The sequence below is a fragment of the Oncorhynchus mykiss genome, chromosome 15 (assembly GCF_013265735.2).
Source record: "Oncorhynchus mykiss isolate Arlee chromosome 15, USDA_OmykA_1.1, whole genome shotgun sequence".
In the NCBI taxonomy this organism is placed as follows: domain Eukaryota; kingdom Metazoa; phylum Chordata; class Actinopteri; order Salmoniformes; family Salmonidae; genus Oncorhynchus; species Oncorhynchus mykiss.
In genome coordinates, this window is record NC_048579.1 from 26,835,447 (window position 1) to 26,849,387 (window position 13,941).

Consider the following 13,941-nt stretch of genomic DNA (forward strand, 5'->3'; position numbering starts at 1 on the left):
AGACATTTTGGGTTTCAAAATCCTCTGCACTGCATAGGTTTAGATTTTACTTGACTGAGTTGAATTTGTGCTTTAATTTCATTGGATGTTTATTCATGTAAATGTCTTTGTTTGCCATTTAAATAAGGCATGTACATCCGTGTCTTTACAGTGTGAAAAGGGCTAACTCTCTCGGTCTCCCTCCTTTGGTGTTATTCAGGATGTCTCGTCAGGCAGCAATGGACCTGAACACAGAGCCGTCTCAGAGTGAGCAGATCGTGTGGGATGACCCAACGGCCCGGGAGGAGAGGGCCAAGCTGGCTGACAACCTGCAATGGCCTGGCAGCCCCTCCCAGCACTCTGAGTCCCTGGCTGTACCTCTAGCAGCACCCCTATCCCACTCTGACAATGCCGGAAACACACTCCGGGACTCCATGACCGACTCTGAAATGGTGGAAATGGGTGAGGGGGGGGGGATTAAAAAAGTAGTCCCCTGTCTTCAATCACACTCAAGTGTTGCATAAGTTTCAAAGGATTTAAAAAGAGTGCAATAGACTTCGGAAATTCAGTTTCAATCTTGTTATATATATGCCAATGCACCTGCAGCAACAGATTCTTCTTATTGTTTTGCCAAATATTTACCTTTGAAATGTTCTCCCTCCTATTCAGTGGTGTGTGACGTGATTGACCAGCAGATGGGTGAGAGAGTGATGACTGTGCCAGGGGAGGAGCCTGACCACCTCACCCCTAAAGCCCCCAGCATCGCCTTCCCCCTCGCCAACCCCCCCGTTCCCCCAGAGCCACAGGTAACCACACTCACCCTCCCTCCCTCTTGTAAGGTGATATTATAAGTAAATGTTTAGATGTGAATCGTTACTTTGCGTCACGGTAGTGTACTGTGATGCTAAAAAGGCTGTGCTGTCAACAGATGGATGAGGAGAGTGAGGCGGAGAAGGAGCCTCCTCGGTTCCAGCTCTCCTCCCTCAACCCCCAGGAGAGGATAGACTACAGCGCCCTCATAGAGGAGCTGGGTGAGTCTCGGTCCTCCTCCCTGACCACCTAACTAACTAGATGCCATCTTTACCGTCTCTTTGGTACATATGTGCTCCCGTGTGGCTCAGTTGGTAGAGCATGGCACTTTCAACACCTGGGTTGTGGGTTTGATTTCGCCCCGGGGGACCAGTATAAAAATGTATGTACCCACTACTGTAAGTTGCTCTGGATAAGAGCGTCTGCTTTAGTGACCAAAATCTAAAGTAGCCTCAAATTGACACCCTAATGTATAGTGTACCACTTTAACCAGGGCCCATAGGGTTCTGGTTCAAACTAGTGCACCATATAGGGAAAAGGGTGCATTGGGTACTCACCCCGTTGCCTACTTTTTTTATTTGCAGTGGTCTTAAAATATCTTGTTTCTTTCTCTTCTGAGACGGTCTGTCGTCCTGTTTGTCAGTCCCCCTATTGCATTTGTCTGTCTCGTCTGACTCAACATGTCTGTGTTCCTGTAGGGGGCGTGGTGCTGGACAAACAGTGCTTTGACCCCAGCTGTTCCCACATCATCGTGGGGAGCCCCCTGAGGAATGAGAAGTACCTGGCAGCCATGGCCTCTGGGAAGTGGATCCTGCACCGTTCCTACCTGGAGGCCTGTCGCTCCGTGGGACACTTTATCCAGGTCAGGATCTGCATCAGACCACCACAACATGCCTCCACAGACTCATAGCGCCATCTTTTTGGATGTAATCTTTATTTAACCAGGAAGTCCCAATGAGGTCAGAAGATATCTTTCGCAAGAGAGACCTATCCAAGAAGGGGCAGCTCAATTAAAAAATACATCTTGTTTATTCTTCTTGAATTTAATGGAGAGGGTGTACATACTGTGTGTTCCAGGAGGATGCGTACGAGTGGGGCAGTAGCTCCATCCTGGATGCCCTACCCTCCATCAGCTCCCATCAGAAGAGGCTGGCATTGGCTGCCATGCGCTGGAGGAGGAACCTGCAGGACCAAAACAACCTGGAGGGAGCGTTCAGCGGTTGGACCGTCATGCTAAACATCGACCAGACCAGAGAGTCAGGGTTCAGACGACTACTGCAGTCTGGTGGAGCAAAGGTACCAACAATGCTCTTAAAGGGCAACTCCACTTTTAATTCTCATTGTCATTTTCTCCAGCACAATACCAGTGTCAACATATGTGAAAACTGCACATTTCTGTTGTTTTTTTTATATGAAGTTCTACCCGATGACAGCAAAAACATTTGATCAACTTTGATTTTCAAACGTTATGAGATTCGCGGTGACGTGGGAGCAAGAAAATACCCTCTTTTGGGCTAGAAACTCACTGCAAATTTAGAAAATCATATTTTTTTTTTTTTTTACATTTAATCCTGTCATGTCACAGAGAAGCATTTCTTAGGACCTCATTTTTATAACCTCAGATCAGAGAAAAATAATATACTACTGGAAAAATAATATGCTTCTGACAATATTAGGATAGGATGAATCAGAAAATGACCTTGGCTACATTTCATTCAGTTGCACCCCATTTAATAAGCGAGGAAACTGAAAACTGCCACCTGTCGTCATTCCTCACACATATACTGACCAACATGACGCTTGCTGCCTACAGTTTTCTGTCTACAGTGGGGCAAAAAAGTATTTAGTCAGCCACCAATTGTGCAAGTTCTCCCACTTAAAAAGATGAGACCTGTAATTTTCATCATAGGTACACTTCAACTATTACAGACAAAATGAGAAAAAAAATCCAGAAAATCACATTGTAGGATTTTTAATTAATTTATTTGCAAATTATGGTGGAAAATAAGTATTTGGTCAATAACAAAAGTTTATCTCAATACTTTGTTATATACCCTTTGTTGGCAATGACAGAGGTAAAACGTTGTTATCTGTAAGTCTTCAAGGTTTTCACACACTGTTGCTGGTATTTTGGCCCATTCCTCCATGCAGATCTCCTCTAGAGCAGTAATGTTTTGGGGCTGTTGCTGGGCAGCATGGACTTTCAACTCCCTCAAAATATTTTCTATGGGGTTGAGATCTGGAGACTGGCTAGGCCACTCCAGGACCTTGAAATGCTTCTTACAAAGCCACTCCTTCGTTGCCCGGGCGGTGTGTTTGGGATCATTGTCATGCTGAAAGACCCAGCCACGTTTCATCTTCAATGCCCTTGCTGATGGAAGGAGGTTTTCACTCAAAATCTCATGATACATGGCCCCATTCATTCTTTCCTGTACACGGATCAGTCGTCCTGGTCCCTTTGCAGAAAAACAGCCCCAAAGCATGATGTTTCCTCCCCCATGCTTCACATTAGGTATGGTGTTCTTTGGATGCAACTCAGCATTCTTTGTCTTCCAAACACGACGAGTTGAGTTTTTACCAAAAAGTTATATTTTGGTTTCATCTGACCATATGATATTCTCCCAATCTTCTTCTGGATCATCCAAATGCTCTCTAGCAAACTTCAGACAGGCCTGGACATGTACTGGCTTAAGCAGGGGGACACGTCTGGCACTGCAGGATTTGAGTCCCTGGCGGCGTAGTGTGTTACTGATGGTAGGCTTTGTTACTTTGGTCCCAGCTCTCTGCAGGTCATTCACTAGGTCCCCCCTTGTGGTTCTGGGATTTTTGCTCACCGTTCTTGTGATCATTTTGACCCCACGGGGTGAGATCATGCGTGGAGCCCCAGATCGAGGGAGATTATCAGTGGTCTTGTATGTCTTCCATTTCCTAATAATTGCTCCCACAGTTGATTTCTTCAAACCAAACTGCTTACCTATTGCAGATTCAGTCTTCCCAGCTTGTTGCAGGTCTACAATTTTGTTTCTGGTGTCCTTTGACAGCTCTTTGGTCTTGGCCATAGTGGAGTTTGGAGTATGACTGTTTGATGTTGTGGACAGGTGTATTTTATACTGATAACAAGTTCAAACAGGTGCCATTAATACAGGTAACAAGTGGAGGACAGAGGAGCCTCTTAAAGAAGAGGTCTGTGAGAGCCAGAAATCTTGCTTGTTTGTAGGTGACCAAATACTTATTTTCCACCATTTGCAAATAAATTCATTAAAAATCCTACAATGTGATTTTCTGGATTTTTTTCTTCTCATTTTGTCTGTCATAGTTGAAGTGTACCTATGATGAAAATTACAGGCCTTGTTTTTTTAAGTGGGAGAACTTGCACAATTGGTGGCTGACTAAATACTTTTTTGCCCCACTGTATTTGATTTTAAAGGATGAAGTCCAGATAGGCTAGGCCTGGGAAACTTTATGGATGGACATAGAATTAGTAGCTAATTCACGCATACCCACCCACCTAAAAGGACCTATCAATCAAAGCCGCCTGCAACCCATCTGACACTTAAGCAAATCACATTTCTCCTTTTCAAAAAAACGTATAAAAACCTTGCCTTGGATTCAAATCCTTTCTGTAGGAAATCAAAAACTAGTCTGCGTTATAGGATAAGGCTACATTAATGTAGCCTATCATATACATTGACGAAAGTTTTGAGGAGATATAAGCTGGAGACTGATGTTCAGTATTCATACCCGTTGACTTAATCTACATTTTGTTACATCCTGAATTCAAAATGGGTTCAAATTATTTATTTATTTTTCAGCCATCTACACACAAAACCCCATAATGACAAAGTGAAAATGTTTTTTGAAATTTTTGCAAATTTGATTGAAAATGAAATGTCTAATTTCCGTAAGCATTCACACCCATGAGTCAATTCTAACATGTTAGAATCACCTTTGGCAGCGATTACAGCTATAAGCGTTTCTGGGTAAGTCTAAGAGCTTTGGCAGTGTTCCAGATAATAATTTATATTTTTGCATATAGAAAGACTCAAATCAATCCTGTTCTGAATAAAGAATTGATTGCGGCAGGACTGTATTTCGCAATTGACGTGAACGGTGTCATAAGCAAGACGTGCCCATATAAAAAATGTTTTAATACAGACTTAGTGGGCCTTTACTCTGTCATACTGCACCTCAGTCTTCACTTACTGTTCCTTAGTATGGAGAAAGCTTATAATATAAACTTATCTGTCTCTGATTGCCCATCTCCTCCATACTTTGTTGATATTGACAACGTGTACACCTCTGGATGTTACGCCATCCACCCTCTCTCTCTTCTCCCTAACCCACTCTCCAGGTTCTCCCCAGTCCCTCTCCATCTCTGTACAAGGGAACCACGCACCTGTTTGCAGAATTCAGCCGGTTGAAGCCAGGAGACTTCCGGGTGGATGTGCCAGAAGCCATGTCCCAGGGAGTCAAATGTCTGAAGCCAGAGTTCATCGCAGATTACCTCATTCAGGTTGGTGGGACTGTAACTAAAGCACATAACTGCCTCATAAAGGGACATTATGTTGAAGGGAATATGTGTCTGACTGCTTTAAAGGCAGTTTATAGTGCCTTCAGAAAGTATTCCCACCCCTTGACTTTTTCCACATTTTGTTACCGCCTGAATTTAAAATGGGTTCAATTGAGATTTTTTGTCACTGACTTACACACAGTTCCCCATAATGTCAAAGTGGAATTGTTTTTATAAATTTATTAAAAACAAAAAGCTGAAATGTCTTGCGGTAAGTATTCAACCCCTTTGTAATGGCAAGCCAAAATAATTTCAGTAGTAAAAATGTGCGTAACTACCATACGTTGCATGGACTCTGTATGCAATATTTTAATGACTACCTCATCTCCGTACCCCACACATACAGTGCATTCGGGAAAGTATTTAGACCCCTCAACTTTCTCCACATTTTGTTACAGCCTTATTCTAAAATTAACTTTTTTTCCCCTCATCAATCTCCACACACAATACCCCATAATGACAAAGCGAAAACTGAAATATCACATTTACATAAGTATTTAGACCCATTACTCAGTATTTTGTTGAAGGTCCTTCGGCAGTGATTACACCCTCGAGCCTTCCTGGGTATGATGCTACAAGCTTGGTACACCTGTATTTGGGCAGTTTCTCCCATTCTTCTCTCCAGATCCTCTCAAGCTCTGTCGGGTTGGATGGGGAGCATCGCTGCACAGCTGTTTTCAGGTCTCTCCAGAGATGTTAGATCGGTTTCAAGTCCAAGCTCTGGCTGAGTGATGGTACAGAACGGCATAGGCAAGATGCAGTAGATGGTATCGAGTACAGTATATACATATGAGATGAGTAATGTCGGGGATGTAAACATTATATTAAGTGGCTAGTGATACATTTTTTTACATCAATTTACATTATTAAAGTGGCTGGAGTTGAGTCAGTATGTTGGCAGCAGCCACTCAATGTTAGTGGTGGCTGTTTAACAGTCTGATGGCCTTGATTGAAAAACAGCTGTCTCTCGGTCCCAGCTTTGATGCACCTGTACTGACCTCGCACCCTTGTACCCTTACTGAACGCACCCTTGTGGGGCCCCAGTGTTGAGGATCAGCGGGGTGGAGATGTTGTTACCTACCCTCACTACCTGGGGGCGGCCCGTCAGGAAGTCCAGTACCCAGTTGCACAGGGCAGGGTCGAGACCCGGTGTCTCGAGCTTAATGACGAGTTTGGAGGGTACTATGGTGTTAAATGCCGAGCTGTAGTCGATGAACAGCATTCTCACATAGGTATTCCTCTTGTCCAGATGGGTTAGGGCAGTGTGGTTGCGATTGCGTCGTCTGTGGACCTATTGGGGAGGTAAGTAAATTGGAGTGGGTCTAGTGTGTCAGGTAGGTTGGATATGGTCCTTGACTAGTCTCTCAAAGCACTTCATGATGACATAAGTGAGTGCTATGGGGAGGTAGTCGTTTAGCTCCGTTACCTTCGCTTTCTTGGGAACAGGGATAATGGTGGCCGTCTTGAAGCATGTGGTAACAGCAGACTGGGATAAAGATTGATTGATTATGTCCGTAAACACACCAGCCAGCTGGTCTGCGCATGCTCTGAAGACGCAGCTGGGCATGCCATCTGGGCCTGCAGCCTTGCGATGGTTGACACGTTTAAATGTTTTACTCACGTCGGCTGCAGTGAAGGAGAGTCTGCAGGTTTTGGTAGCGGGCCGTGTCAGTGGCACTGTATAGTCCTCAAAGCAAGCAAAGAAGTTATTTAGTCTGTCTAGGAGCAAGACATGCTGGTCTGCGACGGGGCTGGTTTTCTTTTTGTAATCTGTGATTGACTGTAGACCCTGCCACATACCTCTTGTGTCTGAGCCATTGAATTGCGACTCTACTTTGTCTCTACTGACGCTTATCTTATTTGATTGCCTTGCGGAGGGAATAGCTACACTGGTTTGTATTCGGTCATGTTTCCGTTCACCTTGCCCTGGTTAAAAGCAGTGGTTCGTGCTTTCAGTTTCGCACGAATGCTGCCATCAATCCACTGTTTCTGGTTTGGGAATGTTTTAATAGTTGCTGTGGGTACGACATCGCCAATCCACTTGCTAATGAACTCACTCACCAAATCAGCGAATTCGTCTGTTTGACGCAATGCGGAACATATCCAAATCCACGTGAAAGAAGCAATCTTGAAGCGTGGAATCAATTGGTCGGACCAGCGTTGGACAAACCTGAGCACGGGAGCTTCCTGTTTTAGTCTCTGTCTATGGGCTGGGAGCAACAAAATGGATTCGTGGTCAGCTTTTCCGAAAGGAGGGCGGGGGAGGGCTTTATATGCGTTGCGTAAGTTAGAATAACAATGATCCAGGGTTTTACCAGCCCTGGTCGCACAATCGATATGCTGATTAGAATTTAGTGAGTCTTGTTTTCAGATTAGCCTTAGCTACAATGAATGCAGCCTCAGGATATGTGGTTTACATAGTGTCAAAGTTTGTTCGGGGCCATGTCTGCTTGGGGGGGGGGAATATATACGGTTGTGATTATAATCGAAGAGAATTCTCTTGGTAGATAATGAGGTCGACATTTGATTGTGAGGAATTCTAAGTCAGGAGAACAGAAGGACTTGAGTTCCTGTATGTTATGATCACACCACGTCTCGTTAATCATAAGGCATACCAGAAAGATGCTTGTTTCTGTTGGCGCGATGCGGGAAGAAACCAGCTGGCTGTACCGACTCCGGTAGCATGTCTCGAGTGTGCCATGTTTCCGTGAAGCACTGAAATTAGCATCTGTACTTATCTATTTCATAATTATTGTTTTGGATCAGATATTATGCATACCACAATTTTCACAATTCTCTAACGCAAGTAGAGGTCCAAAAGCAAATCAACATTCTAAGATGTTTTTTTTAAACATTGCTCTAATGAAAAGCCCTAAGCTAAACATGACACTGAAAATATTAAATTCAGTCATGCGAAGGCCAAGTGGGGTAAGGGGGAGGGGTGTTTTGATAAAAAGAACCTCATTCTGAAGGCATTTTTTACCTCTTTCTCCCCAATTTTGTGATATCAAATTGTTAGTTACTTTCTTGTCCCATCGCCTCAACTCCCGTACGGACTCGGGAGAGACGACGGTCGTGAGCTGTGCGTCCTCCGAAACACGACTCCGCAAGAAGCCGCACTGCTTCTTGACAAAATGCTCGCTTAACCCAGAGGCCAGCCGCACCAATGTGTTGGAGGAAACACTGTACACCTGGTGACAATGTCAGTGTGCATTGCGCCCGGCCCGCCACAGGAGTCGCTAGAGCGCGATAGAACAAGGACAACCATCCCCTAACCCGGACGACGCTGGGCCAATTGGGTCTCCCGGTCGCGGCCGGCTGCACCACAGCCTGGGATCAAATCAAATTTATTTATATAGCCCTTCGTACATCAGCTGATATCTCAAAGTGCTGTACAGAAACCCAGCCTAAAACCCCAAACAGCAAGCAATGCAGGTGTAGAAGCACGGTGGCTAGGAACAACTCCCTAGAAAGGCCAAAACCTAGGAAGAAACCTAGAGCGGAACCAGGCTATGTGGGGTGGCCAGTCCTCTTCTGGCTATGCCGGGTGGAGATTATAACAGAACATGGCCAAGATGTTCAAATGTTCATAAATTACCAGCATGGTCCAATAATAATAAGGCAGAACAGTTGAAACTGGAGCAGCAGCACGGCCAGGTGGACTGGGGACAGCAAGTAGTCATCATGTCAGGTAGTCCTGAGGCATGGTCCTAGGGCTCAGGTCCTCCGAGAGAAAGAGAGAGAATTAGAGAGAGCACACTTAAATTCACACAGGACACCAAATAGGACAGGAGAAGTACTCCAGATATAACAAACTGACCCTAGCCCCCCGACACACAAACTACTGCAGCATAAATACTGGAGGCTGAGACAGGAGGGGTCAGGAGACACTGTGGCCCCATCCGATGACACCCCCGGACAGGGCCAGGATCTGTAGTGCAGTGGCTTAAACTGCTGCGCCTCGAAGGGAGGCCCCTAACGCATACATTTACTTGTGCACATCTAAGGACTACTCCTCTTGACCAGTGGTTCTCAGCTGGTTTTGCCTCGGTACCCAAATTGAACCAGGTTGTCTCAGTTGCGACCCAATATTGACATCACAAAAATACAATTTGTTAAGCTATGCTATATTAAATGTTGCAACATTCCCACTTCTTTCATTGTCAATAATAAAATGTTGCCCATATTCTTGATTAATGTTAGTAAACTCAATGGTTAGAGACTACAAAATCAACCAAAATTGCGCTGCTAATAGCTCTATTAAAAAATTAAAGTTTTGTAAGTTCATTTATAATTTCTAAACAATTTCTACCTGGTTTGAGTTCAGACTGGAGTATTATATTTTTTTATTTTCATTTAGTCAGACACGAGATCCATTCAAAACCTCCCTGGTCGCGACCTACCAGCTGCTCTAGATAAAACAATTGGAGTTTTACAGGAACTAATGAGACATGCCCACAGTGTTCTATTTATAATAAATATAATTGAATGTAAACTTTAACCATTATACAATTTTTTTATGATTTATGGACAAACTACAGCATCATTTTGTTTTATTCAAATAAGTTTGGTTTTAATAAAGTTTAATTGAATTAACTAACCCGAGAATTTAATCTTGACGCATTTTAGTAATGAGAATTTGGGATGAAAATGTACAAAATTCTGGCGACAATTTTAAATGTATTTAAAATAAGACCCTTTGCCAAAACTAGACTTAGGCCTTTGCTACAGACATGTTTAAAACTGGTTTCATGGTTATCACCCATACAAGTAATGTTGGGAAAGTCTAAAGCACGTGTCAAACTCATTTCACAGAGGGCCAAGTGTCTGCAGGTTTTCGCTCCTCCCTTGTACTTGATTGATTGAAATAAGGTCACTAATTAGTAATGAACTCTCACTCACCTGGATGTCTGTCTTCATTGAAAAGGAAAAATGAAAAGCCTGCAGGCACTAGTCCTCCATGGAAATGAGTTTGACACCCCTGGTCTAAAGTGAATCCAGTTGGTTAATATTTGATCCATAAAATGGTACGGTGCCTTCATTTAACCATACTATGTGACCATACTATGTGATCAACCTTCTCCATAATACCCACCCTGGCCAGTTAAAGGTTCTCCATGTAACATTTCCACCTGCAACTAGGGCCCAAATTCCAATTACATACCACTAGTAACAAAGAAATATAAATTCACCAAGGTAAAACATATATAATTTTAGAGAGGCACGTGGCCTCCAACTGCTCCTAAATGCAAGTAAAACTAAATGCATTCTCTTCAACCTATGGCTGCCCGCACCTGCCCACCCGTTTAGCATCACTACTCTAGACGGTTCTGACTTAGAATATGTGGACAACTACAAATACCTAGGTGTCTGGTTAGACTGTAAACGCTCCTTCCAGACTCACATTAAGCATCTCCAATCCATAACTAAATCTAGAATTGGCTTCCTATTTCGCAACAAAGCATCCTTCACTCATGCTGCCAAACATACCCTAATAAAACTGACTATCCTACCGATCCTTGACTTTGGCGATGTCATTTACAAAATAGCCTCCAACACTCTACTCAACGAATTGGATGCAGTCTATCACAGTGTCATCTGTTTTGTCACTGGTCACCCCCGAAGCCAACTCCTCCTTTGGCCGCCTTTCCTTCCAGTTCTCTGCTGCCAATGACTGGAACGAATTGCAAAAATCATCTGAAGCTGGAGACTCATATCTCACTAACTTTAAGCATCAGCTGTCAGCAGCTTACAGATCATTGCACCTGTACATGGCCCATCTGTAAATAGCCCACCCAACTACCTCATCCCGATGTTTTCTTTTTTGCTCATTTGCACCCCAGTATCTCTACTTGCACATCTATCACTCCAGTGTTTAATTGCTAAATTGTAATTATTTTGCCACTGTGGCCGTTTTATTGCCTTACTCCCTAATCTTACTTAATTTGCACACACTGGATATAGACTTTTCTATTGTGTTATTGACTGTACATATGTTTATTCCATGTAACTCTGTAGTTTGTGTCGCACTGCTTTGCTTTATCTTGGCCAGGTTGCAGTTGTAAATGAGAACTTGTTCTCAACTGGCCTACCTGGTTAAATAAAGGTGAAATGTGTATAGGTATGCGTGTTATATATATATATATATATTGCTCAAAAAAATAAAGGGAACACTAAAATAACACATCCTAGATCTGAATGAATGAAATATTCTTATTAAATACTTTTTTCTTTACATCGTTGAATGTGCTGACAACAAAATCACACAAATTATCAATGGAAATCAAATTTATCAACCCATGGATGTCTGGATTTGGAGTCGCACTCAAAATTAAAGTGGAAAACCACACTACAGGCTGACCCAACTTTGACGTAATGTCCTTAAAACAAGTCAAAATGAGGCTCAGTAGTGTGTGGCCTCCACGTGCCTGTATGACCTCCCTACAACTCCTGGGCATGCTCCTGATGAGTTGGCGGATGGTCTCCTGAGGGATCTCCTCCCAGACCTGGACTAAAGCATCCGCCAACTCCTGGGCAGTCTGTGGTGCAACGTGGCGTTGGTGGATGGAGCGAGACATGATGTCCCAGATGTGCTCAATTGGATCCAGGTCTGGGGAACAAGCGGGGCCAGTCCATAGCATCAATGCCTTCCTCTTGCAGGAACTGCTGACACACTCCAGTCACATGAGGTCTAGCATTGTCTTACATTAGGAGGAACCCAGGGCCAACCGCACAAGCATATGGTCTCACAAGGGGTCTGAGGATCTCATCTCGGTACCTAATGGCAGTCAGGCTACCTCTGGCGAGCACATGGAGGGCTGTGCGGCCCCCCAAAGAAATGCCACCCCACACCATGACTGACCCACCGCCAAATCGGTCATGCTGGAGGATGTTGCAGGCAGCAGAACGTTCTCCACGGCGTCTCCAGACTCTGTCACGTCTGTCACGTGCTCAGTGTGAACCTGCTTTCATCTGTGAAGAGCACAGGGCGCCAGTGGTGAATTTGCCAATCTTGGTGTTCTCTGGCAAATGCCAAACGTCCTGCACGGTGTTGGGCTGTAAGCACAACCCCCACCTGTGGACTTCGGGCCCTCATACCACCCTCATGGAGTCTGTTTCTGACTGTTTGAGCAGACACATGTACATTTGTGGCCTGCTGGAGGTAATTTTGCAGGGCTCTGGCAGTGCTCCTCCTGCTCCTCCTTGCACAAAGGCGGAGGTAGCGGTCCTGCTGCTGGGTTGTTGCCCTCCTATGGCCTCCTCCACGTCTACGGATGTACTGGCCTGTCTCCTGGTAGCGCCTCCATGATCTGGACACTACGCTGACAGACACAGCAAACCTTCTTGCCACAACTCGCAATGATGTGCCATCCTGGATGAGCTGCACTACCTGAGCCACTTGTGTGGGTTGTAGACTCCGTCTCATGCTACCACTAGAGTGAAAGCACCGGCAGCATTCAAAAGTGACCAAAACATCAGCCAGGAAGCATAGGAACTGAGAAGTGGTCTGTGGTCCCCACCTGCAGAACCAGTCCTTTATTGGGGGTGTCTTGCTAATTGCCTATAATTTCTACCTATTGTCTATTCCATTTGCACAACAGCATGTGAAATGTATTATCAATCAGTGTTGCTTCCTAAGTGGACAGTTTGATTTCACAGAAGTGTGATTGACTTGGAGTTACATTGTGTTGTTTAAGTGGTCCCTTTATTTTTTTGAGCAGTGTATATTACTCCCATGACTAGCTGGTCTGGCTCTTGTGTGTACTAGTTCTTCACATCCTTGCAACTGATGTTTTTTGGATTATGATAAAGTAAGAAGCAGTACCAAGCCATTTTAGGTGTTTCTAATCAGTGTTCTTGTAAAACATGAAGGAATCTAAATTGTCTAAAATATTACATGTTGCTCCACTAAGAAAAGTATTTTGTATTATTGTCCAGGAGCCGTCTGCACCAATAGAGATGTACTATCTTCCTCAAGCGGCCCAGTGTCTGCCAGTGGGCGCAGACGTCAGCCGCACCACCCCGTCCTACAAGCGCAAAGTATCAGGAGATTCCTCCAAGCTCAAGAAGACCCGCCTCAAGTGAGAACATCGGCATTTAGAGCTGTGGTGTCAAAAGTAAATTCCATCATTTTAGAAACACCCTTGCAAGCCTTAATGATAGTATGTCTGTAAATAATATGTTTTTTCATTATTAGTTGTATGAAAATAAAATTAATTTGACAAATGTTTGTATTGTGATTGATTGGCGCTTTCGGCAAGAGTCAGACAATGTTCTCAAGCACTCAACACTGAGAGATGCACTGTCGATGTATGTCCTATAGAGGGCACTCCACAATCGGTTTGAATCCCAAGCATCATTCCTGGACTGAGTGCATTGTTGTTCATTGTTTTAAGCATCATATGCTGAACCATTGAGCTTTTTTCTTTACACCTCTAAGTCTCCTGATACCAAAAGCAGGGACAAAATGTTTCAACCTCTCCTTTTTTCATTGACAACGTGAGTCCTCTTGAGATCAATTCTACCTGCTATGAAGTGATAATGGCATTTGTTCAGGGTGTCACACCAGTCTCTGACCCACG

The 13,941-nt window shown here is 44.1% G+C and overlaps 1 protein-coding gene across 1 annotated transcript in view; it reads left to right on the top strand.

Annotated features, from left to right (window-relative positions):
* topbp1 (DNA topoisomerase II binding protein 1) overlaps positions 1-13,586 on the top strand; it is a 38,011-nt gene extending 24,425 nt beyond the window's left edge. The window contains exons 21-27 of the mRNA XM_021562861.2: positions 200-441; positions 649-785; positions 908-1,010; positions 1,488-1,651; positions 1,867-2,085; positions 5,141-5,302; positions 13,298-13,586. Of these exons, the coding sequence (XP_021418536.2) occupies positions 200-441; positions 649-785; positions 908-1,010; positions 1,488-1,651; positions 1,867-2,085; positions 5,141-5,302; positions 13,298-13,444 (1,174 nt within the window). The 3' untranslated portion in view covers positions 13,445-13,586. The remainder of the gene's footprint in view (positions 1-199; positions 442-648; positions 786-907; positions 1,011-1,487; positions 1,652-1,866; positions 2,086-5,140; positions 5,303-13,297) is intronic.
* The last annotated feature ends 355 nt before the right edge of the window (positions 13,587-13,941 follow it).